We start from the raw sequence: 27680 nt of genomic DNA, 5'->3' as shown, positions 1-27680 counted from the left end.
AAATTTTGTTTATTGTATTTTATTTTTAAAAGTTATTAAGATAAAGATGTATGGTTCAGTGATTAAATTCACCTCCATGTCCATAACAAAAATACAGTACTACTGTATATTTTTACTTTGTGCAAGAATGATATTTATTTTGATTTGATTCTTCCTCCCAAGTAATGAGCCAGCACCGGATACTCTCCTCATGTATTTGTAAGTGGATATATGCTGCTGTTGTGTTTGTTTTTAATTTAGTTATAGTTGACAATTCTGGTTGAGGCTAAAAAAATGCATTACTAAAAAACCTTATAGTCTATTTATTTAGTGTCCTGTTTGTTAACACTAATTACTGCACCTCTGAGAATTCACATTCTTTGAATTGAAATTAAAGGTCAGTAATTTGAAACATTTGTTGCAATAAGTTAAAATGATATTAGAATAACAGTCGTCTTGCGGCCTACATTGCTTGCTGGTGTGGACATGCACATTTAACACCGAAGTTTGTTCTCTTTTGTTTGTTGAACAAAACAATTTCAACGATGAAGGTTACTCTTCTATATTTATCTGTCAGGAAGATAGGAAGAACCCATCCATAGTATTATGAACCATTTATTGCAGTTAAAAAGTTAACACCCACATCTGTATAATATCACTCTTAAGACCTGATTCACATGTGCAGTTAAATGTTACAAAATGTAGCTAGGACATCCTCTAGTGATATTTCTACCAAGATACTATGCATTAACACACTAATTCATTTGTTGTACATCACAGACTCATTACCAAATATGACAGAGTATAAGGCATATACTCAATTGTAATGCCACCCTCTAATTTATGCTAAATTGGGACAACATTGTTAAAGATGTATTGTCCCTTTGTCAAATTCCAAAAAAATAAAAAATAAAAGATTTTGAAAAAAGTGGGTCATTTTGAAGTATCATAATAGTTATTAACTTTCACCAAAAATTAGTCGAAAAAAAAATCATTTAACTGAAATACAGACGTTTTTTGGTTAAAAAAATAACTTTGACTTCCAGTCAAAGTTTTCGATCAAAACATACCTCATAATGCAACGCGCTTATTTGGCTACTCTGTATGCATACTCATAAAAATTCCTCGCGATCTGTGTGAAAACACCTTTTCAACCGTGAAGAGTTGTAAACAATCCTACTTAGCATCATGCATAACGTATACTCGTGGTTTGAAATCTTTGTTTACTTTCGCTCGCGACGATTTTCCAGACGAAATGTAATCAAATTAATTTAGCTTTTAATTACGTAAAATTGTTGTTTTTGACTCGAATTTTCGACTTAAAGTGAATAACTTTAATATTACTTTGATATGGCCAATTTAAATTTAGAATATTTTGACCTTCATTTTTTTGTGTTTCAAGGGACAATACATCTTTAATGCAATCCGTAGTAGTATAATTCTACCCCTAAGATTCCCTAAATTTTATTCAGCTCCCTTGTAATGAAAGTATATATGGTACATTCCTTTTTGAAACTGGTGAATACCACTTTTAACATTTTCATGGAAGTTACATTGAATTACTTTTATACATATCACAACATGTTGCATTTGGTTACATTTTGTAAGATTTGTGTATGTTTGAATCAGGCATTAGTATCAATAGAAGGGTAATCCACAGGAAACACTAAATCTTATGTTATTAAATATATTTACATTACATCAATGGTCAATCTGTTGGACAAAAAAAATGTGATGTGCCCATATATGGACATGATGATGTCATATCACTACCATATTTAGACACATCACACTTTTTTTGTCAACTAGTTTGGTAGTGTATAAAGAGAGTAAAGCTAATGTTATTAGTGACTATTGATTACACTATATATCACCAAAGAGTTTGGCAGTAGTCACTGATACTACCACAACTTGCAAAGACCCTGTCTTCCTAATGCTTGGTTTCCACTAAATACGCTTGCATTGCATCTACGTCCTTGCATCGGCCTCTAGTGGGAACCACGCTTAACCAAATTAATAGTTCTATTTCAGCAAAATCCTTTTCCAGACACAACATATATATTATTGTGGAGGTTAATATTAACATTAATAGAATAACAAATAATTAATAGAAAATTATTTGTATTTGGTTTTCTTTTAATCTCACACTCTTCACTCAATAATAAATTGTTTTTGTTTAATTTTGTTTCACTGATTTTGTTTATGATTATTTATGTTATAGTTTGTTGACTTTGTTTTTATTAACATTATTAATACCACTTCACCTTCTTGGTTGTAAATAGAATGTGGAGTCTGAATGATAAGTCCAATTTAGGATCATGTCATTTTTTGTAACAGTATAAATTTCCTCTATTTTTTTTTTCAGTGGTGATTTTGAAGAATCGGTTGACACTGGATCTAGTGATAAATTTGAGAACAGCATGCCTCGTCCCATACGACTTCTGAATGCCATTGTCTACTGGGGAATCGCACACTCTGAACTCATCTGCTACTTTGTCATCATTCTGAATCATTTGGTATCCGCCAGCATTCTGTCCTTACCTTTACCCATCCTGGTCTTTCTCTGGGCTATGTTGACGGTTCCAAGACCAACCAAGAGATTCTGGATTACAGTGATCACATATACTGAGGTAAAGTATAATAAATAAATAAATGAAATAGATAGTTATTGTATGTATAATAAAATTGTTTTTACTTCTTCTAATTTACTTTTTATTATTGGGAATAGTGATAATGTAAATCCTAACTTTGACCCTCTAAAAGTCCTACCATGATAAGGGCACTGGAAGACACTATTAATTTTTTCTAACTGCTTTTTTTCATTTCAGTTATGGCAAAATTTAGGCCAAACACAAACAATATGGCAGATTTAAACTTTAACTCATAACCTTTAAAACACATCCTTTTTCATTATTATCATGAAAATGGCCACACAATAATACATTTCTTCTTTTTCTCTCTTCAGATCGTTGTTATTTTGAAGTATATATTCCAGTTCCAGTTCTACCCCTGGTACGACAACGCCTCTAAACAGGAAAACCCATTATGGTGGCCTCGCTTGCTTGGCATTGAAAAGGAAGATGACTATGCAGTATTTGATCTTGTAGTCTTACTTGCTGTATTCCTTCATCGTTCAATATTGCGTGTAAGTGTTCAAATGGAAAGCTGAATAAGAGGATTTTGGTTTTTTGATATTATATTTAGTTAATAATATAGCGGTGACAAATCACTTCACATCAAAAGGAACTAAATATAAGACTTAAAAAACTACAGATACATTCCTAACTAAAGACTAACGAAACAAAAATATTACACCAAAAAAACAAAGACTAGGAACACCAAGGATCAATTGTTTGGAAACAATAGACATAGGTAGCTTAGAAAATGCCTTGTCGCCAATTGCTCGTTTTTTGTAAGTGGTACTTCAAGTTTAAAAGTATCTAAGGAAGATCTTAACCCACTTCTCTTCATGAATATTTTATATTTCCATAAGATAGATAGGAGTGTTCTTGGAACAGTTATACACAGTTCACAGCACAGATTGCAATGTGTCATGTTATTCCTTCTTTTAGAGACATGGTCTGTGGCAAGAGAGCAGAGTTCTGCCAGATTTCCATGATGTTGAAGTTGAAAAGGAAGAAAACCAGAAAGGAGTTGATGAAGAAAATACAAAAGAAGGTGCCACATTGGCTATAAAAGGTAAGGCCACTAAGTCTTGACTTTGGCTTTTTCATATTGACCTTTGTCCTTTCATATTAGTTGCCTGACCTTATTATCTTGTTACTTTTATCTCATTTGTAAGATATAAATGTTAATTATAATAATAGCAGAAGTAATAAGAATTTATCATTATTTTTAGAAAAACCAGAAGGAGATGACACAGGGTCAGTCAGTTCGGAAGGATCAGAGGAAGAGGAAAAGAAAAGGTGAGTCGGTTTGTTCAAAAAGAAATAGTTCAATTGTCTAGACTACCATAATTACACTAATGACTTTACATACCCTAATGTGTAAGTCTCACACCAATCTGTCGGTTTCTCTGTCTTGATCATTTTCCTAAGTTGGTATGTCACTGCTACCTTCTGTTTTTCCATTCTCTTCCTTTCTGACCAATAGACACTTGTGCAAATGCCCTTTTGTATTACAGTAGTCTCTGTGTTCCTACTAAATGCTATTGTGAACGTTTGTCATTGCTAAAGCTGTGTTTTGTAAAGAGCTTTTATTAGAATAAAAAAAGTCCTGATAGCACAACATTTGATCAACAACATGTATTTGTACCATTACAAATAAAATCAGATACAGTGAAGTGTTTTGATTGAAAATGTTCATCTGGTTTGAAGAAAATAGAATTTTAAAATAGTATTTTGTTTTTTCTCAGTTGGCTGGATCCATTTAAACATTTTTACCAGAGGTTAATAGACCCAACGTATAGTTATGTGACAGACGTCTATGTAACCATGTTTGGATGTGATTTTATCAATTTCCTCATCACAACATTCTGCTCATATGCATTTGGGGTAAGTTGGTTCTATATTGGGCGTTCAAAACAATTTGTGTTTCCAAAGCACCGATTCAATATAGAATTTTTATTTATTTTATCAATATTTATTTTAGCCAATTTTTGTGTTAATTAATTTTTGCAACTGCTACTACTGGCCCAAAAGGTTGATATAGAAAAATCAGTCATGCATGCTATTTTAACAAAACAGAGATATGTATCCATGATGTGGGGAGTGGAAGGTGTGAGTAGTCCAGTAAAAAATCATGTTGTTATTAAAATACAAGCTGAAAATTAATAGATAGCTTTGAAGCCCTACACATTTGTAAATATGCTGTTGTTAATCTATGGGCATATGGCCTAAAGATAATAGGCAGGCTAATATATTTTCAAAGCATCTAATTTCCTTAAAATGTGTTTTCTTTAACAGGAGGAACAGGCCCAGACCGATGTAACGGAATACATCCTCAACAACCAAATCCCATTGTCCTTTGTCTTGTTGCTTCTGTTCCAATTCATCCTCATCTTAGTCGACCGTGCCATCTACCTCAAGAAGGATGTCAATGCTAAATTTATTTTTTTGATAGTGTTAGTGGTCGCAATACATGGCTGGTTGTTCTTCCTCTTACCTTGGATGTCTAACAGGTGTGTTAGGTTTATATGTCAACTTCATGCTGCATATATGACCATATTTGAGATTTGTTACTACGACAACATAACATATGGGGACTTTAGACTGGTATAAACTTTCCTTAGACATGACATGGCAACTTAATAGACTTAGACATGACATCAATAAACATCAGCATACCAATAGAAATGACATATGGCAACTTCATAGACTTAGACATGACATCTATAACAGCACCATACCAATAGAAATGACATATGGCAACTTCATAGACTTAGACATGACATCTATAACAGCATCATACCAATAGAAATGACATATGGCAACTTCATAGACTTAGACATGACATCTATAGCAGCATCATACCAATAGAAATGACATATGGCAACTTCATAGACTTAGACATGACATCTATAACAGCACCCTACCAATAGAAATGACATATGGCAACTTCATAGACTTAGACATGTCATCTATAACAGCACCATACCAATAGTAATGACATATGGCAACTTCATAGACTTAGACATGACATCTATAACAACACCATACCATTAGAAATCACATATGGCAAATTCATAGACTTAAACATGACATGTATTGACATATATGTTAACTTCATAGGCTTTGACACTACAGTATAACAGCACCATACCAATAACATGACATATCGCTTCACAGACTTAGACGTGACATCTATACCAGCTTCAGACTTAGATATGATCTATGGCAGCATCATGCCCAAAGACATTGCAGCTTCATAGGCTTAGACATGACATATATAGCAGCTCCATAATCTTAGATATGATCTATGGCAGCATTACGCCCAAAGGCATGGCAGCTTCATAGGCTTAGACATGACATATATAGCATCTCCATAGTCTAATATGATATGCGGCGCAGAGCATTATTCCTGTTTTTGCTTAAATCCTAAATTGTTATTTTATACAGGGAGTTTACCGATAATACACCAGCTCAAATCTTCTATTTCTTTAAATGTTTGTACTTTGGATTGTCAGCGTATCAAATCCGCTGCGGATACCCAACAAGGATTCTAGGAAACTTCCTTACAAAAACCTACAATTATGTCAGCCTTTTCCTGTTTTATGGGTAAGTGTATATTGAAACAAATTAGCACCCTTTTCAAATAATACTCCACTGGCTGGGTTCTTTTTATTGCTATGCCTGGCCCACAAAGGTTATTTGGACAGCCATACACTTTTTTTTTCACTTTTATTATCTATAATAGTCAATAATGTTCAGTTCTCAAGACTTTTCTGCCCTAAAGGCTTTCCAACTTACTACCAATCATTGGGGTGACCATGACCGAAAAGTAGTGTATGGCTAGTATTTGGCACATGTATTAACATGTAGAAGAGAAGCACCAAATTCCTGCCTATACTATAAACTTAACTTATTTGTGTTTTAGTTGGCAGTTGATTCCTTTCCTGATGGAGATTAGAATTGTAATGGACTGGATGTTCACAGCCACTACGCTATCTCTTGCTCATTGGTGCGAATGTGAAGATATTTATGCAGATTGTTTTATTACAAAATGCTGGAGGAAAATGGAGAAGGTTTGTTGAAGTTTGTTATAATTATTTAATTGCTCATTTGTTGGTTGATTGTGATAGCGAGTAGTATTTGAGAGTGTACCTGTTGTGATAGAGGCGACCTCTTTGAGAGTATACCTTTTGTGATAGAGGCGACCTCTTTGAGAGTATACCTTCTGTGATAGAGGTGACTTCTTTGAGAGTGTACCTTCAGTGATTGAGCAACTCTTTTGAGAGTGTACCTTCAGTGATAGAGGCAAATTGTTTGAGAGTGTACCTTTTGTGATAGAGGCAACTCTTTTGAGAGTGTACCTTTTGTGATAGAGGCAACTCTTTTGAGAGTGTACCATTTGTGATAGAGGCAACTCTTTTGAAAGTGTACCTTTTGTGATAGAGGCAACTCTTTTGAGAGTGTATCTTTTGTGAGTACCTTTGAGGATACCTTCGGTGACAAATGCAACTCTTCTTGTAGTTAAGAAACCTTTTTTGAAACAAAAAAAATATTTTGTACAGAGCCTGAAATGTGGAGTTTTTTTCTTTCTATAGAAATATCCAGCTGCAAGAGGTGTAACCAAAAGCTCAATGGTGAAATATGGCATGGGTGGTGTGATGCTCTGTGGTCTAGTTCTTATCATTTGGTTCCCACTTCTCTTCATATCATTTGTGAATACTTCAAGCATTCCAAACCCACCCAGCATAGCTACAGTACAGATACAAATTGCAGGCTTTGAGGTAAATATCATATATTTGATATACATAGGCCTAGTTCTCAAAGTATTTAACAAGGGCTTTCTAAACCATACATATTGGATACTTACACACATGCAGTTTTTGTCAGAACAGCAGGAGGGTGGGGGAAGGATTATGCTACTCAGGAATTACTGGTCAATTTAAAGCTCTGTCTACACTATCAAACTATATGACAACAAAATGTGATGTGCCCATATATGGACATGATGATGTCACATCACTATCATATTTGGGCATATCACTACCATATTTGGGTACATCACACTTTTTTTGTCAAACAAGTTTGATAGTGTAGACAGAGTTTAAAGTATGGTATCCTCACCATACACTCAACTATTATCTAGGATGGTTGCTCTAGTCATTGTTAATACTTGTATTTATTTTATTTTTGTATTATTACAGAAACAATGAATCTGTTCAATGTTTATATTTTTTTTCTGCAGCCTCTGTTTGATATGAATAGTCAGGATCAGAATCTTATGGTGATGACACCGGAAGAGTTTAATAAATTCCGAAATCAAGATGAATACAAGACCAGTCTGGTAAGTCATTAAAGAGCTTTCGCTTTCATGATACTGTACGCCACTCAAATGTGCAGATGTCGAGTATAAAAGAACATGCTCCGAAACACATGAACATGGTCAGAATGGCCTTTCCACTCATTAACTGCATGTAGTATGTAATGTAATATGGTATATAAAACAAGTGACAACAAATTTATAATAAAGTGTCAAATTCGTCTACAGTACATATTAGTCCCGGGAAGTAGTACGTATAGTTTTTCATTCAATTCAACTTGGGCTCTCTACACAGTTTACTTATTTGTATGATATGAGTTAAAACATAATAATAAATATATGTTCGCTACACAGGAGGCACAATCATTCTTCAACCAGTACCAATTCGATGATGTGTATATCATCAAATTTGTTGGTGAATCTGCGTCAAGTTGGGACATCAGCCCACCTGGCCGATTAGAACTTCAAAATTACCTGAATGACACCACAAGTAATGTGTCCGTTAAATTTACATACACATTTACAAGGTAAGTTGAATGAAATGACAAAGGCATTGATAAAGATCATTATATGTTGATAGAAACACTGATGATGATTATGATATTGATAGATTGATTATTAATAATGAGGAACAATGAAGATAATGAGAATGATTAAGATAATGAGATGTTGATGATATATTAATGGAAAGCAATAGTAGTTATGATAGACTTTTTCTTTTTTTCAGGCAAACATCTAGCACTATAGTAACACAAACTGTAGGTAACAGTCATACAATAGAACTTGAACCAGGAAATGTTAATAGAAAAAAACTGATAAATATGCTTCAGTTTAGAGATCGAAACGCTCCGTAAGTATCTTGTTTTGTCTGCCTTAGCACCCTGCACCCCATAATGGTTTCTCTGTACCTGTCTACACTATCAAACTAGTCTAAAAAATTCGACCAACTTTATTTATTAACCTCTGTTTCATGTGCGGTAGCTCTAACAGTACTGCAGTACAACAGTTATTAAAGAAATTCTAGTCTACAATCGACAGCTTAGTCTTGTACTTACCCCAGTCATATCGTACCAACATATTGACATTTCTTATTTAAATTTTGCATAAAGAATGTGGTGTTCTATACAAATGATTGCTGTGACTGTTAATGTTTACAGCCGTCAATTAAAAAATCATATTTGAGTAATCATTCTTAATCTTAATTTCAGAGTATTCAAAGATCTGTTCCCACCATATGTAAAGTTACCAGCCACTGGGGCTGTTAGCCCTGTTGATGTACTACTAATGGGAAATTCTAGTAAGTAAATCTTATTAGTATACTAGAATATATAAAATGACCGTTTGATCTTTTGGCCTGTTAAAGGCCCATCACCATCGTTTTGAGATGGCCTTCCATTACTTTTGGTCTGTTTTCAGTCTAAATTCTTTAATAATTATTCGGCATGTAGTTATCAAGCACAGGAGTAAGCAATAGGCATAGACCTGAACAGATGCAACTACTCATGCTCCAACGTCAAGATAAAGATTTTTACAAATTATTTACAGCTCTCGCAAAAATATTTATTTGTTGCATATTTTAAATGATTGATTGATAGCATCAAATGTGATACTACTGTATATGAATGAAGACATGTCTAATTGTTAGTAAAAAAAAGACCAAAATAAAATTGGATCAGTCAAATAAAGTAAGCTCTACAAGGACAAATATCGCATCACCTACACACTATCCTGCCCTAAACAGAAAAACTTGAACAAATGGTGGAAAGCGCAAGACAGATCATAATACAAGAAAAATAAATTTGTTGTATTCATGCAATGAGTTATAGAAAATAAAGTAATATGGTGTTTAGTTTTAGTTTTAATTGTTCTTGTCTTTCCTAGCTTATGATGATTACACCGATGTTTCTGCCACATTGGTGAAAGGAAATATTACAGATCTTGTTGGTGATAAGGAATGGTGGAGTGTAAAGGATAACAAATGTGCGGACGAAGCTTGTGAATATCTCAAAATTTACACTTTCAATGATCGAGTTGCATCTGATGTTTTTGCACCAGTATCTAGCTATGGGTATGTGGATTTAGTTTTATGCTATATTTTCATTTGATTGGATGATTGTAGGTCACATGGCGTACAATAGTAGAAACCTTAGCAACCGTACTGGTGGCTACGGAGACAGTATGAAATTTACAATTAAAATGTCTAACTAAACTTTATAAGAAACATATCCAATGATGTACTGGATTGCATGCAAAAAATGTTGATGATGATAATAATAATAATAATTATTTATAAAGCGCCTAATGTTGTGAAACCTCTAAGAGCTGAACATTATTACCCCAGTCATTTTTTCTTGATCAAATACCTATGGAAACATACTTCCATAATGCAGCTAGTAGTGATAAATGTTTAATAACCGAATAATTATATTTATTTTTTTCAGTGTCATTGGATTGTACGTTTCGCTCGTCCTTGTGGTCGGTCGTTTTGTACGAATGTACTTCAGCGGTATCCGCTACCAGATAATGTTTAATGAACTTCCGAACGTTGATCGCATACTGAAACTGTGCCTTGACATTTTCCTTGTACGCGAATGCCAAGAAATGGCACTGGAAGAAGACTTAATGGCAAAACTTATCTTCCTTTATCGCTCTCCGGAGACATTGATACGTTTCACAAAATACAAACGAGATTAAATGTTTGAATTAATTACATTAAAATGAAACTTCAGGACCAAACAACATGGGGTGTTCCATAAGAGAGTTTCTACTGTATGTGATTAAAATTGTGGGAGGGGATTAATTATATATTCTTCTAGCCTATCTCTGAGAAGATTAGTGGTTTGTGTTAGTAATTTGTAATGCTTATTGAAGATGTACTGGAAAGTTCAAGATGGCACTAATGGTGCTAGCCTACCTCTTGTGTTGGCAGAAGGACTTGCTGTTACAGTTTGCTAAAGCCTGTATGCATTATCTTTTATTTGTGGCACATATGTCAAGTTCTGACATACTGTAACAAGGTTGCTGTGGTATGCAAAGATGAGATCATAACCTCATTTTATTTAATGACAATATTACTGTACTAAGATTGGTAATCATAAAACCAAAGAAGTTTTGTAATTTGGTTTTTTCAAGGTTATTCAGATGTAGTTAAGGTATTTAAGTAAACACAAGTAAAACATATGGCTTGGTAAGTTTAAGCTGTGATCATATTATTCCACCAGTACTAGACATAAAGGTGTATTTGTCTTTCTTTTTCTCGTCATCCTTTTTGGAATATGTATTGAAGCTTTAACAAATTTCCACCGATTTACACCAAAGCCTGTTTCCTCCTCTATTACCTGTCTAGTTTATAAATACTGCCTTTCATATTATTTTTGTTTTATATGGAAAGGTATATATATATTTAGTACTGTTTTTCATGTGAAATCTTTTTAAAGAAAGTGTAAAAATTGTTATTAGCTTTAGTATCAATGTCTAAACTACATGTTTCATTGTTGTAAGGAAGATAACAGTTAATACAATCTTTTCAATAGAAAAAACTAACATAAATATCGTTTCTCAAATATCGTCTATTTATTCATTTTATATGGAAGCTTATAGCGATGACAAATATACATACTATTAGATAATTGTGTCCCCTTAATATGGTGTCCCCTGAAAAGGCGATGGATGTCCGTAGTGTTAAAACAGAAGTAATTGTGACCTGTTCAGAGATTATCTTGTCCAACATTGGAATTAATTTGTGAAATATGTGTACATGACGCATTGTATAATTAATTAAAAGAAATTGTTAAGTAATAAACCTTTTTTAGACAGAAACTGACAACAACATTAAAATAAAACTCTTAATTTACATCTTTTATTCTTATTTTGTTGTGGTTATGTACTCAATGTTTTACCAATATGTACATATTAATGTATTTATACATGCATTCATTATTTCATCAACGTTTTGTTTAATATAGCCATGCAATAATATGTATGTTATTACGTATCTTAATGTTTAAGTTTTTTTATTACAATGCTTTTATTTGATAGAATGTTTTAATTTAAAATAAATATTTTCCTTTTGCTAAGAATACAACTAAAGCTCTGTCAAACTATCAAACTAATACTATTGCCAACAAATGTGATGTGCCCATATATGGACACGATGACATCACATCACACTAGTTTGATAGTATAGATAAGAATTTATTCGGTGCAGTTTCCTAACTGAAACAGGCATAATAAAGCATACTTTTCTTGTATTGTTTTTTTGTTTATTTTCCACAATACTTTTTTGCTGTTTCATCAGTATGTGATGCATTAGGTCTTAATTAGGCTCTCTACGACGATACTTTATCTTTGTTTATGGGCAAATTTCGAGCAGTTTGTCCATATTTGTGTGTTATGTTCGCATATAGAACAATATTTAGAACATATTTCGACCCTTTCTATTTTCGAAAAATGGCCAAAATTACACTTTTTAAAATTCAATAATTATGCGATACTATTGCCATATATGCGCATATATTATGTTATCATCATCTTATAGAGCCATAGTAACTAGTTATGTCACAAAATAAAAAGGTCGAAAATTGGCAATTTTTCGAAAATTTCCCTTTTTCAAAAAATGACCAATTTTCGACCTTTTTATTTTTCGATAAAACTCGTTACTATAGCACAATTGACATGCGCAGAACGCATTATTCGACTCTGCGCATGTTTATAATGCTATAGTAACAATTTATGTCAAAAAATAAAAATGTCGAAAATTGGCCATTTTTCGAAAAATTCCCTTACTATAGTACAGGGATTTTTTCAAAAAATTACCAATTTTCGACCTTTTTATTTTTCGATGAAACTGGATACTATAGCACAATTGACATGCGCAGAACGCATTATTCGACTCTGCGCATGTTTATAATGCTATAGTAACCATTTATGTCAAAAAATAAAAGGGTCGAAAAATGGCTATTTTTCGAAAATTTCCCTTACTATAGTACAGGGATTTTTTTTCAAAAAATGACCAATTTTCGACCTTTTTATTTTTCGATCAAACTGGTTACTATAGCACAATTGACATGCGCAGAACCCATTATTCGACTCTGCGCATGTTTATTATGCTATAGTAACCATTTATGTCAAAAAATAAAAAGGTCGAAAATTTGCCATTTTTCGAAAATTTCCCTTACTATAGTACAGGGATTTTTTCAAAAAATGACAAATTTTCGACCTTTTTATTTTACGATAAAACTGGTTACTATAGCACAATTGACATGCGCAGAACGCATTATTCGACTCTGCGCATGTTTATTATGCTATAGTAACCATTTATGTCAAAAAATAAAACGGTCGAAAATTTGCCATTTTTCGAAAATTTCTCTTACTATAGTACAGGGATTTTTTCAAAAAATGACCAATTTTTGACCTTTTTATTTTTCGATAAAACTGGTTACTATAGCACAATTGACATGCGCAGAACCCATTATTCGACTCTGCGCATGTTTATTATGCTATGGTAACCATTTATGTCAAAAAATAAAAGGGTCGAAAATTGGCCATTTTTCGAAAAATTTCCTTACTATAGTACAGGGATTTTTTCAAAAAATTACCAATTTTCGACCTTTTTATTTTTCGATAAAACTAGTTACTATAGCACAATTGACATGCGCAGAACGCATTATTCGACTCTGCGCATGTTTATTATGCTATAGTAACCATTTATGTCAAAAGTGGTTACTATAGCACAATTGACATGCGCAGAACGCATTTTTCGACTCTACGCATGTTTATTATGCTATAGTAACCATTTATGTCAAAATTGGTGACTATAGCACAATTGACATGCGCAGAACGCATTATTCGACTCTTCGCATGTTTATTATGCTATAGTAACCATTTATGTCACAAAATAAAAAGGTCGAAAATTGGCCATTTTTCGAAAATTTCCCTGTATTATTGTACAGGGATTTTTTCAAAAAATGACCAATTTTCGACCTTTTTATTTTTCGATAAAACTAGTTACTATAGCACAATTGACATGCGCAGAACCCATTATTCGACTCTGCGCATGTTTATTATGCTATAGTAACTATTTATGTCAAAAAATAAAAGGGTCGAAAATTGGCCATTTTTCGAAAAATTCCCTTACTATAGTACAGGGATTTTTTCAAAAAATGACTAATTTTCGACCTTTTTATTTTTTGACATAAATGGTTACTATAGCATAATAAACATGCGCAGAACCCATTATTCGACTCTGCGCATGTTTATAATGCTATAATAACAATTTATGTCATTGGCCATTTTTCGAAAAATTCCCTTACTATAGTACAGGGATTTTTTCAAAAAATGACCAATTTTCGACCTTTTTATTTTTCGGTGAAACTGGATACTATAGCACAATTGACATGCGCAGAACGCATTATTCGACTCTGCGCATGTTTATAATGCTATAGTAACCATTTATGTCAAAAAATAAAAGGGTCGAAAAATGGCTATTTTTCGAAAATTTCCCTTACTATAGTACAGGGATTTTTTTCAAAAAATGACCAATTTTCGACCTTTTTATTTTTCGATAAAACTGGTTACTATAGCACAATTGACATGCGCAGAACGCATTATTCGACTCTTCGCATGTTTATTATGCTATAGTAACCATTTATGTCACAAAATAAAAAGGTCGAAAATTGGCCATTTTTCGAAAATTTCCCTTACTATAGTACAGGGATTTTTTCAAAAAATGACCAATTTTCGACCTTTTTATTTTTCGATAAAACTAGTTACTATAGCACAATTGACATGCGCAGAACGCATTATTCGACTCTGCGCATGTTTATTATGCTATAGTAACCATTTATGTCAAAAGTGGTTACTATAGCACAATTGACATGCGCAGAACGCATTTTTCGACTCTACGCATGTTTATTATGCTATAGTAACCATTTATGTCAAATTTGGTTACTATAGCACAATTGACATGCGCAGAAGTGCATTATTCGACTCTGCGCATGTTTAATATGCTATTGTAATCATTTATGTCACAAAATAAAAAGGTCGAAAATTGGCCATTTTTCGAAAATTTCCCTGTACTATAGTACAGGGAATTTTTCAAAAAATGACCAATTTTCGACCTTTTTATTTTTCGATAAAATTGGTTACTATAGCACAATTGATATGCGCAGAACGAATTATTCGACTCTGCGCATGTTTATTATGCTATAGTAACCATTTATGTCACAAAATAAAAAGGTCGAAATTTGGCAATTTTTCGAAAATTTCCCTTACTATAGTACAGGGATTTTTTCAAAAAATGACAAAATTTCGACCTTTTTATTTTTCGATAAAACTGGTTACTATAGCACAATTGACATGCGCAGAACGCATTTTTCGACTCTGCGCATGTTTGTTATGCTATAGTAACCATTTATGTCAAAATTGGTTACTATAGCACAATTGACATGCGCAGAACGCATTATTCGACTCTTCGCATGTTTATTATGCTATAGTAACCATTTATGTCACAAAATAAAAAGGTCGAAAATTGGCCATTTTTCGAAAATTTCCCTGTATTATAGTACAGGGATTTTTTCAAAAAATGACCAATTTTCGACATTTTTATTTTTCGATAAAACTAGTTACTATAGCACAATTGACATGCGCAGAACGCATTATTCGACTCTGCGCATGTTTATTATGCTATAGTAACCATTTATGTCAAAAGTGGTTACTATAGCACAATTGACATGCGCAGAACGCATTTTTCGACTCTACGCATGTTTATTATGCTATAGTAACCATTTATGTCAAATTTGGTTACTATAGCACAATTGACATGCGCAGAAGTGCATTATTCGACTCTGCGCATGTTTAATATGCTATTGTAATCATTTATGTCACAAAATAAAAAGGTCGAAAATTGGCCATTTTTCGAAAATTTCCCTGTACTATAGTACAGGGAATTTTTCAAAAAATTACCAATTTTCGACCTTTTTATTTTTTGATAAAATTGGTTACTATAGCACAATTGATATGCGCAGAACGCATTATTCGACTCTGCGCATGTTTATTATGCTATAGTAACCATTTATGTCACAAAATAAAAAGGTCGAAATTTGGCAATTTTTCGAAAATTTCCCTTACTATAGTACAGGGATTTTTTCAAAAAATGACCAATTTTCGACCTTTTTATTTTTCGATAAAACTGGTTACTATAGCACAATTGACATGCGCAGAACGCATTTTTCGACTCTGCGCATGTTTGTTATGCTATAGTAACCATTTATGTCAAAATTGGTGACTATAGCACAATTGACATGCGCAGAACGCATTATTCGACTCTTCGCATGTTTATTATGCTATAGTAACCATTTATGTCACAAAATAAAAAGGTCGAAAATTGGCCATTTTTCGAAAATTTCCCTGTATTATTGTACAGGGATTTTTTCAAAAAATGACCAATTTTCGACCTTTTTATTTTTCGGTGAAACTGGATACTATAGCACAATTGACATGCGCAGAACGCATTATTCGACTCTGCGCATGTTTATAATGCTATAGTAACCATTTATGTCAAAAAATAAAAGGGTCGAAAAATGGCTATTTTTCGAAAATTTCCCTTACTATAGTACAGGGATTTTTTTCAAAAAATGACAAATTTTCGACCTTTTTATTTTTCGATAAAACTGGTTACTATAGCACAATTGACATGCGCAGAACCCATTATTCGACTCTGCGCATGTTTATTATGCTATAGTAACCATTTATGTCAAAAAATAAAAAGGTCGAAAATTGGCCATTTTTCGAAAATTTCCCTTACTATAGTACAGGGATTTTTTCAAAAAATGACAAATTTTCGACCTTTTTATTTTACGATAAAACTGGTTACTATAGCACAATTGACATGCGCAGAACGCATTATTCGACTCTGCGCATGTTTATTATGCTATAGTAACCATTTATGTCAAAAAATAAAACGGTCGAAAATTGGCCATTTTTCGAAAATTTCCCTTACTATAGTACAGGGATTTTTTCAAAAAATGACGGATTTTTTCAAAAAATTACCAATTTTTGACATTTTTATTTTTTGACATAAATGGTTACTATAGCATAATAAACATGCGCAGAATCCATTATTCGACTCTGCGCATGTTTATTATGCTATAGTAACCATTTATGTCAAAAAATAAAACGGTCGAAAATTTGCCATTTTTCGAAAATTTCCCTTACTATAGTACAGGGATTTTTTGAAAAAATTACCAATTTTTGACATTTTTATTTTTTGACATAAATGGTTACTATAGCATAATAAACATGCGCAGAATCCATTATTCGACTCTGCGCATGTTTATTATGCTATAGTAACCATTTATGTCAAAAAATAAAACGGTCGAAAATTGGCCATTTTTCTAAAATTTCCCTGTACTATTAGTACAGGAACTTTTTAAAAAAATGACCAATTTTCGACCTTTTTATTTTTCGATAAAACTGGTTACTATAGCACAATTGACATGCGCAGACCCCATTATTCGACTCTGCGCATGTTTATTATGCTATAGTAACCATTTATGTCAAAAGTGGTTACTATAGCACAATTGACATGCGCAGAACGCATTTTTCGACGCATGTTTATTATGCTATAGTAACCATTTATGTCAAATTTGGTTACTATAGCACAATTGACCTGCGCAGAAGTGCATTATTCGACTCTGCGCATGTTTAATATGCTATTGTAATCATTTATGTCACAAAATAAAAAGGTCGAAAATTTCCCTGTACTATAGTACAGGAACTTTTTCAAAAAATGACCTATTTTCGACCTTTTTATTTTTCGATAAAACTGGTTACTATAGCACAATTGACATGCGCTGAACGCATTATTCGACTCTGCGCATGTTTATTATGCTATAGTAACCATTTATGTCACAAAATAAAAAGGTCGAGAATTTGCCATTTTTCGAAAATTTCCCTGTTCTATAGTACTGGGATTTCTTCGAAAAATGGCCACACTAGACTAGCCAGCTCTTTGCCTTTGATCCTACTTGCCATCCATTCCTTAAGACCTGCAAATTCTCTGGATGCAGCAAACCTGAAACTTGCTATAAAAAACGTTACTTCCCGTTTCTCTAAGACCAACGAATGTCTTCACGCATCCCGCCAACATTGGTATGGTATTATGTACACATGTTTGTACTGACGCCGTAGTACGCAAGCCTCTTGAAACGCCTTACACTTGTCCGTTTTGTGTGGTCAGCAGAGCATCCACACTATATTTAGAGTGACTCCAACAGCAGTCGTTAACATAATTAATTAAAACAAATATACATAGACATACAGCACATTATTTATTCTAGTTCTAGTTCCTGTACTATAGTACAGGGAAATTTTAGAAAAATGGTCAGCAGAGCATCCACACTATATTTAGAGTGACTCCAACAGCAGTCGTTAACATAATTAATTAAAACAAATATACATAGACATACAGCACATTATTTATTCTACATACACAATTGTAAATTTTGGTCATTAATTCAGTAGATTTTTCCATATTTATACACAAAACATCAGATACATTCCTTGTGAAAACACATCTATTACATTTGAGATTTGAACACAAAATGAATTAAATTATTAAACAGTGGTTTATACTAAGGGCCACTGATTTTATTTTTTACATAATAGTTTTATAATAAAACTGGTGCATATAAAAATCAGTTAATTGAATGTGCTCTTGAACAATTTAGAATTATCTTTTGAATTTGGACATAGAGAATAGGCCAATAAATAATTTCCAGTGGTATAATAATTTACATTATTTACTAAAAAATGTGATGACGTTTTAGGAGAACACTACTGTACACCTGTTTAACTGCAACTGATTTAATACTTAATTCTGTGTCATGTTTCAATTAGCCTCCTTTTGAGCTTCAAGAGGATTTTTGCTCTTTTTTTAGCCGATTGTTTATTTTGTAAACTTAGAAAAAATAAAATATAAAAGAGTTACTTTAAAACCAAAATCCTACAGTAACCACAACAATTTATGTTTTTATTGCCTAAACTGCCCTGACACTAATTTGGACGCAAGATGTTGGGTAACGCCATTGCAATCTGAGTATTTTCAATAAATGTCATACACAGGCAACCTCTGACTAGGCTACACACGGTCATATGTATTATCCTTGTTTTATTAAATTGCACTAAAAAAGTTATAGACCTTCCTCTCACCTCCTTCCCCAAAAAATTAAAGAGGCATTAAATTTATGTTATAATAGAAGAGTATATAGTTTATTTTTGATAAGCTTTGTATTGTAAATATGAACTTTTGGTATTGAATCCTAAAACAAGAATGAATGTGATGTGTGGGGTTCTATAGCAGCGGATAGATCAGTATAACTATAATGCACTTGTCAATTGCATGACCACCATACGACCCCCGGGAGAGGTGCGTCATTTGTCCGATGTGCGTCATACCTTATGAATACCATGACGCACCTGTGCGTAAAAAATGTGACCTACCTTTAGGTGACCATGACGCACCCATTTTGACGCACTGTGACCATGTTTTTTATGATATTTTTAGTGGTAAAGTGACAGACGTTGACACACCATCGTTCATTGATGTGACGTACCTTCTAGGTAAATGATGCACCCATGACGCACCTCTCCCGGGGGTCGTATAGTGGGTCATACAATTGACAAGTGCATAATAACAATGTCATTCTGATATAGCGCTTAATGCTCTAAGCCTGTTCATGTACGGAAACATACTTAATGTATGAATCAGTATGACTTAATTTAGTTCATATACAGTACAGTAAGACCGAAGGTGGGTGAGTTGGGTAAGCGGTCACTTATTACCGGTCAAACAACATCTGTCTTCATGGTCCATAACTCAAGCAAACTGTAGCTTATGATTGGTCAACTCACTTACAGTATGTCGTTGCATTGAGTCTAAGTTGAACCGAAGTTTTACTCACTGAGCATTACATTTCCCTCCAAATACTCTCTATAACCCTAGGGCCGTTTAACAAATCATTGCATAATACCCATCATTCATGTGTTACACGTTCAATTGCTACATAAAAATTGTTAACATCCTTAGGATCATACCAGCCTATTGGTCCAACTTCACAGTCTGCGCATATAAGATATTTTACATTGTTGACTACGTTGGTAAATCCGACGTTTTCAAATGTGTACATTCCCTCAATTCGCCAATGATCTGATAAAGTCTCTCCGTCACCAGGGGCTTGGTTTGCTTTCTTATGTTTCATGTATGGTAAGAATATCTAAAAGAAAGATTATCATATTTGACAAGGAATTAAAAAAAAATGCTTGAAATTGATAAAATTAAAATAAAATTTGAAAACAAATCTGGAATCTTTCAATGTCCCACATTTAAAATCCGTTTAGGCCTAGGGCCTAGGCCTACTATAGAATAGCCTAGCTAGGCCTAGGGCTAGATTTAGAAAGAAAGAGTAGGCCTAGGCCTAGGCCCTAGGCCTATTTAATTAAATTTTTTAATAAAATTATAAAATACTTGACACTCACCTCCTTTTTTTCATATGTTGCATTTTCTGGCCTTAACACAATACTTCCACAACGTAAACATTTTAAAGATTTGCAGTTTTTATCATCAATTAAAAGACTTTTAATATCTAGGCCTCCAGTTGCTGCAGTCGCACCCGCGTCTGTGTTGTCTCCTCCACCTTCAGCAACAGTAGGTGTTGAGCTTGCATTGGTATCGTCGGGGCTAGCTTTGTTTGGTTCAGTAGAATCGCTTCCATTTTCTTGGTGAACATTAGCTTGAGATGCTTTAGATGGTACATCTTCAGCTTCAGCTGCTAATTCTTGTTTTGGGTTGATTTCTGCCATTTATTGAACTAAAAATATTGGGTTTGGTTAAGTTTTGTCGAATGAAAATATCGATCATGCCGCCGCCCTCTCTTGATTAATGTGTAGGCTACGTAGGCTATTTATAACCACCATATGCATGCACCATGCACCAAACGCACTGCACAAACTATCCAAAAAAACATTTGAATTACGTGCAACGTTTAGGCCTTCGTACTTTTAATTCCCTAAATAATATTTACTTTGAAAAAAAAAATTAAGTAATAAATGATGATTATTAATTTTTTTTTAAAACAACCAATATTCAATAAATTAAAGTGTAAGTATCCCTATAATTAGTAATAACAATACTGATGACTATATAAATAAAAAAAAATCAAGATAATAAAATATTAAAAATTGAAGATCATTTGAACTTAACTTGCAAACCAAAAACTTAGTTTCACAATGGTACAACTAACACATGAAAAGCAATGATTATAAGATTTCAACTTTAGAACATGAGTCACCAATCAGGCAGGAACTCAGCCTTCGAAATGCAACCGTTTTGGAGAATTAGACAACAAGACAACAAAAGTATAATTGATATCATGTTTTAGTGCTTGACTTTATAATAATTATGCCGAAGCTAGGAGTTTTACTGACTTTTATGTTGTCTGCTCGTATATCATCTACCGCTAAAACAAGTAAGATTTCGGTGACATTTACACTCTCGCATATATAGGCCTAGTAGTTCAGACTATAGGAAATAACAAATTTCTATAATAAAGGCCTATTGTATATTCATTGACATTAGATTTAGTAATTGGACGGTTCCATAATGTCAGCCTCAAGGAAGAACTGTGTCGCAATATCTTGGTGAGATTTTATTATAGTAAACACTACAGTATGAGTCAAATCAAAGTTTGTTCATGATCAATGGTGTTGACTTGAGCTCCTGGGTTTAGCCAGTGAGGGCTCATAGCCATTACGTCACTGTCAAGACATCGGGGTGACTCGATTCATCTATTTGGGAGTGATATACTGTATACAGACATTAACATAAGCTCTTTTTCTCACCAACGTAACAAGAACTGAGCCAATCCAATTAGACCTAACTACCTAAAATAATTGTTTAAATTTCAGTTGAAATAGGTCCTAACAAGGAACAACTTTGCGGGCAAACAATCAGTCTCGATGAGGGTCGGCTTATCTCATCTTTTTCTCAACTGCGGGATTTAAAAATCAACTGTATCGTTACCATCTTGGCACAGCCAGACTACCTTTTCCAGCTAGATTTCATCGCATTCAAGCTTCCCGCTGAAACTCCACATTTATGCGATAACATTCATTTAAATATTTACGACGGTCCAACAGTAAGCAGCCTACAACTTCAGCCGTTACCAGCTTGTACTGAAGGAAAGCCCACATCATTGCCTGCTCCAGTAGTCACTTCTGGAAACTCATTTACTTTTAGCCTAAGGTACGATGGACAGGTTATGTCTCAAGAACCGATAGACGTGCAGATACACTTTTCTTCATGGAAAAAGAACATAAAAGTAAAAGGTAAAATATAGAGTTGTGTAAAATTGTAATTGTCCTCAAAACAATAACTTTTTTTTCATTAAAAAAAATGTCGGTTGTTAAATAGAAAGCAATAACATCACCAGCATGATGTCACATAAACATATGCGTACAATGTACATGTAGTATTGTTTATTCTTAACAATTATAAATTCCATTTTCTACAGAACCACCTAAACCAACAGGACATGCGCACAAAATCGCATTTATTGTGCTTGAAACAATAACTGGACTATCAATTACTGCCGTAATACTTGCTGGAATCGTCATCTTTCTCTGTCGTAATTGTCGTCCAAAACCAGAGTACGAACCACCTCTGGTTGCTCGTGAGATCTCATCGCCGACACACGGTGGTCATAGCTACTTCTCAAACACCGACAACCAAGTTCTACTTCGAGGACCACCGCCCCCCACTGGAAGAGCTCCACCTGCACCACATGATCAACACCACCATGGACATTCATTACCACCGCCTCATCGTGTTCAGTCCTTTTATCCTAGTAGTGCATTGCATCCATCGTTAACAAGGGTTAAAGTTCTGCCAGTTCCTAGACAAGCACATGGAACTGTTGCATATGACATTGGAAATGAACTGGTTTACATGAACCGTTAGGTGTTCCCATTGGCGTTCCACATTAATGTGATAACATGGCGTTATCCTGTTAACGTAACTTTATAATAGGCCTAATCCCGCTAACATTTCATTTGTTAATAATAATAATATCCTGGATTTATAGAGTGCCTAATGTCGTGAAACCTCTAAGCGCTGAACATTATTACCCCAGTTTTTTTGGATCAAACACATATGAAAACATACTTCCATAAGGCCACATGCCCTTACATTTGTTCCAGTAAATGTTATATTATCCCATTAAATTTAAGTGGTAATATAATGTGAAATGGTATAACGCTATAAATATCACATTAATGTTTCATTGTCTTGTTAAAGAATATCACACCATGGAGGAATTAACCACGATTACACTTCATTTCATTTTTCATTTCATTTTTCATTTCATTTATTTGTTCGACTTTACAAAAGCAACAGAGTCACCATAACATGATATGTCTGGGGCCCCAGAAGAAATTAACTACATACAATTATTTATCAATATACAGTACAAAATGTAAAAACATAAAAAAATTGAAAAAAAGAAAAAGAAAGCACACAGGATTCAAATTAATAATCAGTAAAATTAAAAATGCTAACTGCCTGAGGAAAACAGAAAGAGAAGAGAGGACAGACGAGTCTTTGAGAGTGGAAGGAAGTGAAGACCAAAGAACAGGGAAACGATGGATAGGCTAATATTCTGTTAATGTTTCAGTTAATTTTACCATTGCTACAGTATCCATGTTAGTTATCTCACTAGCATCTACACTTATCTCAAAAATTCAGTTATAGCCCCCTCTATGAAGTCATGTGCAGAAATTCATTGAAACTTTTTCTTCCAAACAACGCACACTATTTTGTAGGCCTACAAGGTAATATTTGTTATGAATTATACAGTACATGTTTAACCTTGGACATTAATGTTGGAAGTGTAAGAGACCTTAGCTTGGCAGACCTTTGTTTCATACAATTTTGTTATGATTATTAAATCATAATTTAATCATTAGCTTTTGTAAAAATATTTTAGGTATATATTATTTTAGGATATTTTAGGTTGTTTTGGTGGAATCTATTGTTAATTTCCTGGTGAAATTGTTTCTCTTTGTGTTTTGTATGATTTGTATATGGATGTACTATCCGAAATAAAGGTAATGAATGAATGAATAACCACATTTTAAATATGGTATAAATAGGACAAATTAAAAAAGAAATTAAAAATATTATTTTAGAAATAAACATAGGGGAATATTAAAGAGAAAAAAAAATTATTTGAATGTGACATGATTGTATATACATTACATTAAAAGTTTCAATACAGTCTTTATTTATTTTTAATTAAGTCGATGAAAAGAGTAATTGGAAAAATGTAATTAAAGCCTTGAAAGAGGGGTAGGTTTACTTATTTTTTAAATTTTTAAGCAACATAAGAAACATAAATATATATTGTATAATTTATTTAATGTAAGAGAAAGAGAATTTTATTTTGTGTCTTTTATTAATTAGAAAGAAAGGGTAAATTAAACTTATTCGTTAGATGGAATATCTTGCCATAACATTATATCATTTTTATGAAATCATTCGTTCATCAACTAAACGGTTCATCATTTGCTTCACTAGTTTGGTTTTTACAGTGTAAAAATATTAATGCTTATACTACTGCGTCAAAATATTTGTTTACCTAACCCCCCAAACCCCATCTATAATTATATTATTTTTGTATACTATAAATACTATAAATAGTAAAGATTGATGATGTTTATACATCTATGTATCATTGACCTTCATATGAAATAATGTACTTTTGTGCGAAGACAATTTATAATACGAAATGTGTTTTTCACCAAGTTCATGGACATTACACATTATATTATCATAATAGAACTCGACAGAATACTATCATTCAAAACATACATACATATATTACATAAAAACAACAGAGTTCAACTAAAGGGCAACATATGAAAGCTGCAATCAACTTTGATTATTAGGAGCGTATTAGAACAACACACATCTAAGAACATAAAAAAGTGAACTAGTTAGAGATTGTCAAAACTAGGGCTTATTAAAATGAAAATCAATTATTTAAAACGCATTAAATTCATTCCCCTAATCAAAGGCCGTATTTATCACATTAATAAAAGTTCATCAAGGCAGCTTAATCAAACTTTTAAAAGTAAAATTTATTTCTAATTTGAGGGAATACTTAATTTTAAAGAGTACATAAGTTAAGGAGATTTTTAATTTGAGTGAGTACTTAATTTTAAAGAGTACATAAGTTTAGAGGATTTTTAATTTGAGGGAGTACTTAATTTTAAAGAGTACATAAGTTTAGGGGATTTTTAATTTGAAGGAGTACTTAATTTGAAAGAGTACAAAATGAATTTTTAATTTGAGTGAGTCTCCCAGGAAAGATATGGCATATTTTATATTTTTTTACAGTCTAAACAAAGCTCTCAGTTAGTATATTAGGAAATTATTAATTATGATGGTATAAGCTCTACAATACTATCAATACATATTTTCAATTAAAAATTATTAATATTAATTAATAATGTTGAACTTGATTATATTTAAAAGTTATCACAAATGTGTATAATTAATAATTTCAAGCCCCCCCCAAAAAAAGATCAAGTGTCCTCAATGCTTGGTGTAGTACATGTCATTAATAAATCAATATAGAAAAAAATGGAAATAGAACATAAATATTGCTTTAATATTAACTTAAATCTCCTACTTCCTGCCATGTTATTTCACAAAGGTCAACTTAAATTGGCAAGAGGTCAATTTAAATTTGAAGAAGGTCATAAAGTTCAAATTTGATTTGAGCAGTTGATTAGAAATAATTTTTTTTCTACAAAGAAAATTGGAACACAGAAAAGCTATCGGTTTTCTACAAGGTCCTACTTAACATGAATATCATAAGAATATCAATGAGACACGAAGATGCTTTAAAGAAGAACTTTCTCAAAAAATAATCTAAAATCAAGTTGCTGAAATTGAAAATAAAAGGGCATGGTTAAAAATATTCCAGCATTTTTGGTGCTATAGCAGACAACTCACTTTATTCCACTATAATTTTAATTAATTAAAATATGCTATACATTATTATGTTTTTAATGAATTAATTATTATACCATTTGCAAAAAATGTATATTTACTTGTTTGTTTTCTGGTTTTTATGCTTTTTACCCAGAAAAATGCCTTTAATATTGTATATAATATTTTAATTGTTTTGTTCATTTGTATGATAACATTCTCAATTTTCAAGTTATCGTCTCGAATATTTTTGGAAAAACAAAAAGCCTATATCAATAAATTGATGACCTCAAAAAAGCTTATTAAGTATTTTGCTAAATATTTGAGCGCTTCAACCTCCAAAGATTATTTGTTTAAAATTTAAAGTCTCTTTTTAAGCATGACTTTAGGTTTAAAAATAAATGAAAACACCTTTTTTGTCTAAATCTATTGTAACTTGACTGGTTTTTCGTTTCCTTCATCATCAAGTGCTATACCATGAAGAAGACTGAATTCTCGTCGTAACACAGCATAGGAAACATCAGTTGCAAGAAATATCTATTTCGGAGACAGAAAAAAATAATTTGATTACATTCGGCCTAACTTTGGTTTTTTTTGTACAAAATACAACATTAAAGCTCTATCTACACTATCAAACTTTATGTGACAAAAAAATGTGATGTGCCAATATATGGACATGATGATGTCATATCACTACCATATTTGGGCACATCACACATTTAACTAGTTTGATAGTGTAGACAGAGCTTAACAGTGACAAAATGTTAAAGAATATGTGTATACAGAAAATGAGGTGGGAGCTGGCAAAGGAGAGTGTGCTTTCACCATGTTGTATATATGCATAGCCTAAACAAAAGATGGGTTTCAGACAACAGCCAATGTCTATATCTGGTCTGCATCAAAATCCAATCAGTACACAGCATCTATGACATCAGCATCTAGTGGCTAGCACTAAACACTCCATGTCTGTGTATGCCATCTATGCCAGAATTCCATCAGCACAACCAAACATCAATATTATTAGCACCTAGTGGCTACAGCTCCTCAGCACCTAGTGGCTACAGCCCCTCAGCACTCCATGTTTTTATCCACTCAGAACCATCTACAGTGAGGCATATAACCACTATACTAAACAAGCACACAATATCCCCTAGCTCCCAATGTCATTATCACTTTAGTACTCAATACCTAACCAAACGTCTACTGTAAATGCCCTCAGCACTAAGTATTTATATCCCCTAGCACACAGTGTCTGCAAGGACATAGATACATAAACACTGGTTATGCCACAACAATCAGGTGTCTGGGAGATAGCAAACGCCCTAAGATAAATATAGTCATTATGTCATAAGTTATATACTGAATACGTAGGAAACATAGTGTATGCCTGTTTATTTTTTATTAATGTCAAACGGTTTAACCTTGTAAGGTCAAACTAATAATTAATACTTCACAAGTTGTTAATCAGAGAGGGCAAAAAGGTGAGAAAAAATGGGTATAAAAATAATAAAGTATACAGGGATATATCACTCTATTAATTTAGACACGCAGGCCAAGGATTGTCAATTGAGTTACGGGTGTTGCGTCACATTGCGTTTGGCATCAGCTACTTTGATATTGTTGAATGACAATGATGCAAATTTTATAAAGTAATTCTATGCTGTTAAATTGCCTTGATTTTTTATCTTCATGGTTATTATTAAATGAT

The 27680-nt window shown here is 32.9% G+C and overlaps 4 protein-coding genes across 12 annotated transcripts in view; 2 read left to right on the top strand and 2 right to left on the bottom strand.

Moving 5' to 3' along the window:
• Positions 1-12181, top strand: part of LOC144849712 (piezo-type mechanosensitive ion channel component 1-like) — a 52008-nt gene extending 39827 nt beyond the window's left edge. For 7 of the 9 annotated variants that reach the window (XM_078706732.1, XM_078706726.1, XM_078706727.1 and 4 more), the window contains 16 exons: positions 163-198; positions 2345-2609; positions 2945-3124; positions 3552-3678; positions 3839-3905; positions 4355-4493; positions 4905-5119; positions 6057-6215; positions 6535-6682; positions 7205-7390; positions 7852-7950; positions 8281-8453; positions 8654-8776; positions 9135-9223; positions 9808-9994; positions 10368-12181. In XM_078706732.1, coding sequence (XP_078562858.1) covers positions 163-198; positions 2345-2609; positions 2945-3124; positions 3552-3678; positions 3839-3905; positions 4355-4493; positions 4905-5119; positions 6057-6215; positions 6535-6682; positions 7205-7390; positions 7852-7950; positions 8281-8453; positions 8654-8776; positions 9135-9223; positions 9808-9994; positions 10368-10620 — 2446 coding nt within the window. In that variant the 3' untranslated portion in view covers positions 10621-12181. The remainder of the gene's footprint in view (positions 1-162; positions 199-2344; positions 2610-2944; positions 3125-3551; positions 3679-3838; positions 3906-4354; positions 4494-4904; positions 5120-6056; positions 6216-6534; positions 6683-7204; positions 7391-7851; positions 7951-8280; positions 8454-8653; positions 8777-9134; positions 9224-9807; positions 9995-10367) is intronic. The other 2 variants (XM_078706730.1, XM_078706728.1) reach the window with 1 other exon arrangement.
• A 6202-nt stretch (positions 12182-18383) lies between these two features.
• LOC144849608 (guanine nucleotide exchange factor MSS4-like) lies at positions 18384-20850 on the bottom strand. The gene is made up of 2 exons (XM_078706573.1): positions 20461-20850; positions 18384-20198 (listed from the first exon to the last, which is right to left on the bottom strand). The coding sequence occupies exons 1-2, from the start codon at positions 20782-20784 to the stop codon at positions 19959-19961; spliced, it is 564 nt and encodes a 187-aa protein (XP_078562699.1). The 5' UTR covers positions 20785-20850; the 3' UTR covers positions 18384-19958.
• Positions 20851-21300: 450 nt separating this feature from the next.
• LOC144850612 (uncharacterized) lies at positions 21301-23005 on the top strand. The gene is made up of 3 exons (XM_078707938.1): positions 21301-21449; positions 21889-22308; positions 22494-23005. Exons 1-3 carry the CDS (start codon positions 21383-21385, stop codon positions 22937-22939), a joined length of 933 nt encoding a protein of 310 aa, XP_078564064.1. The 5' UTR covers positions 21301-21382; the 3' UTR covers positions 22940-23005.
• A 1436-nt stretch (positions 23006-24441) lies between these two features.
• LOC144849721 (GPI-anchor transamidase component PIGU-like) overlaps positions 24442-27680 on the bottom strand; it is a 74135-nt gene continuing 70896 nt past the window's right edge. The window contains exon 11 of the mRNA XM_078706743.1: positions 24442-26509. Within this exon, the coding sequence (XP_078562869.1) occupies positions 26399-26509 (111 nt within the window). The 3' untranslated portion in view covers positions 24442-26398. The remainder of the gene's footprint in view (positions 26510-27680) is intronic.

This window comes from Antedon bifida, chromosome 8 (assembly GCF_963402885.1).
Source record: "Antedon bifida chromosome 8, ecAntBifi1.1, whole genome shotgun sequence".
In the NCBI taxonomy this organism is placed as follows: domain Eukaryota; kingdom Metazoa; phylum Echinodermata; class Crinoidea; order Comatulida; family Antedonidae; genus Antedon; species Antedon bifida.
This window is presented reverse-complemented; position numbering and strand designations above follow the sequence as displayed.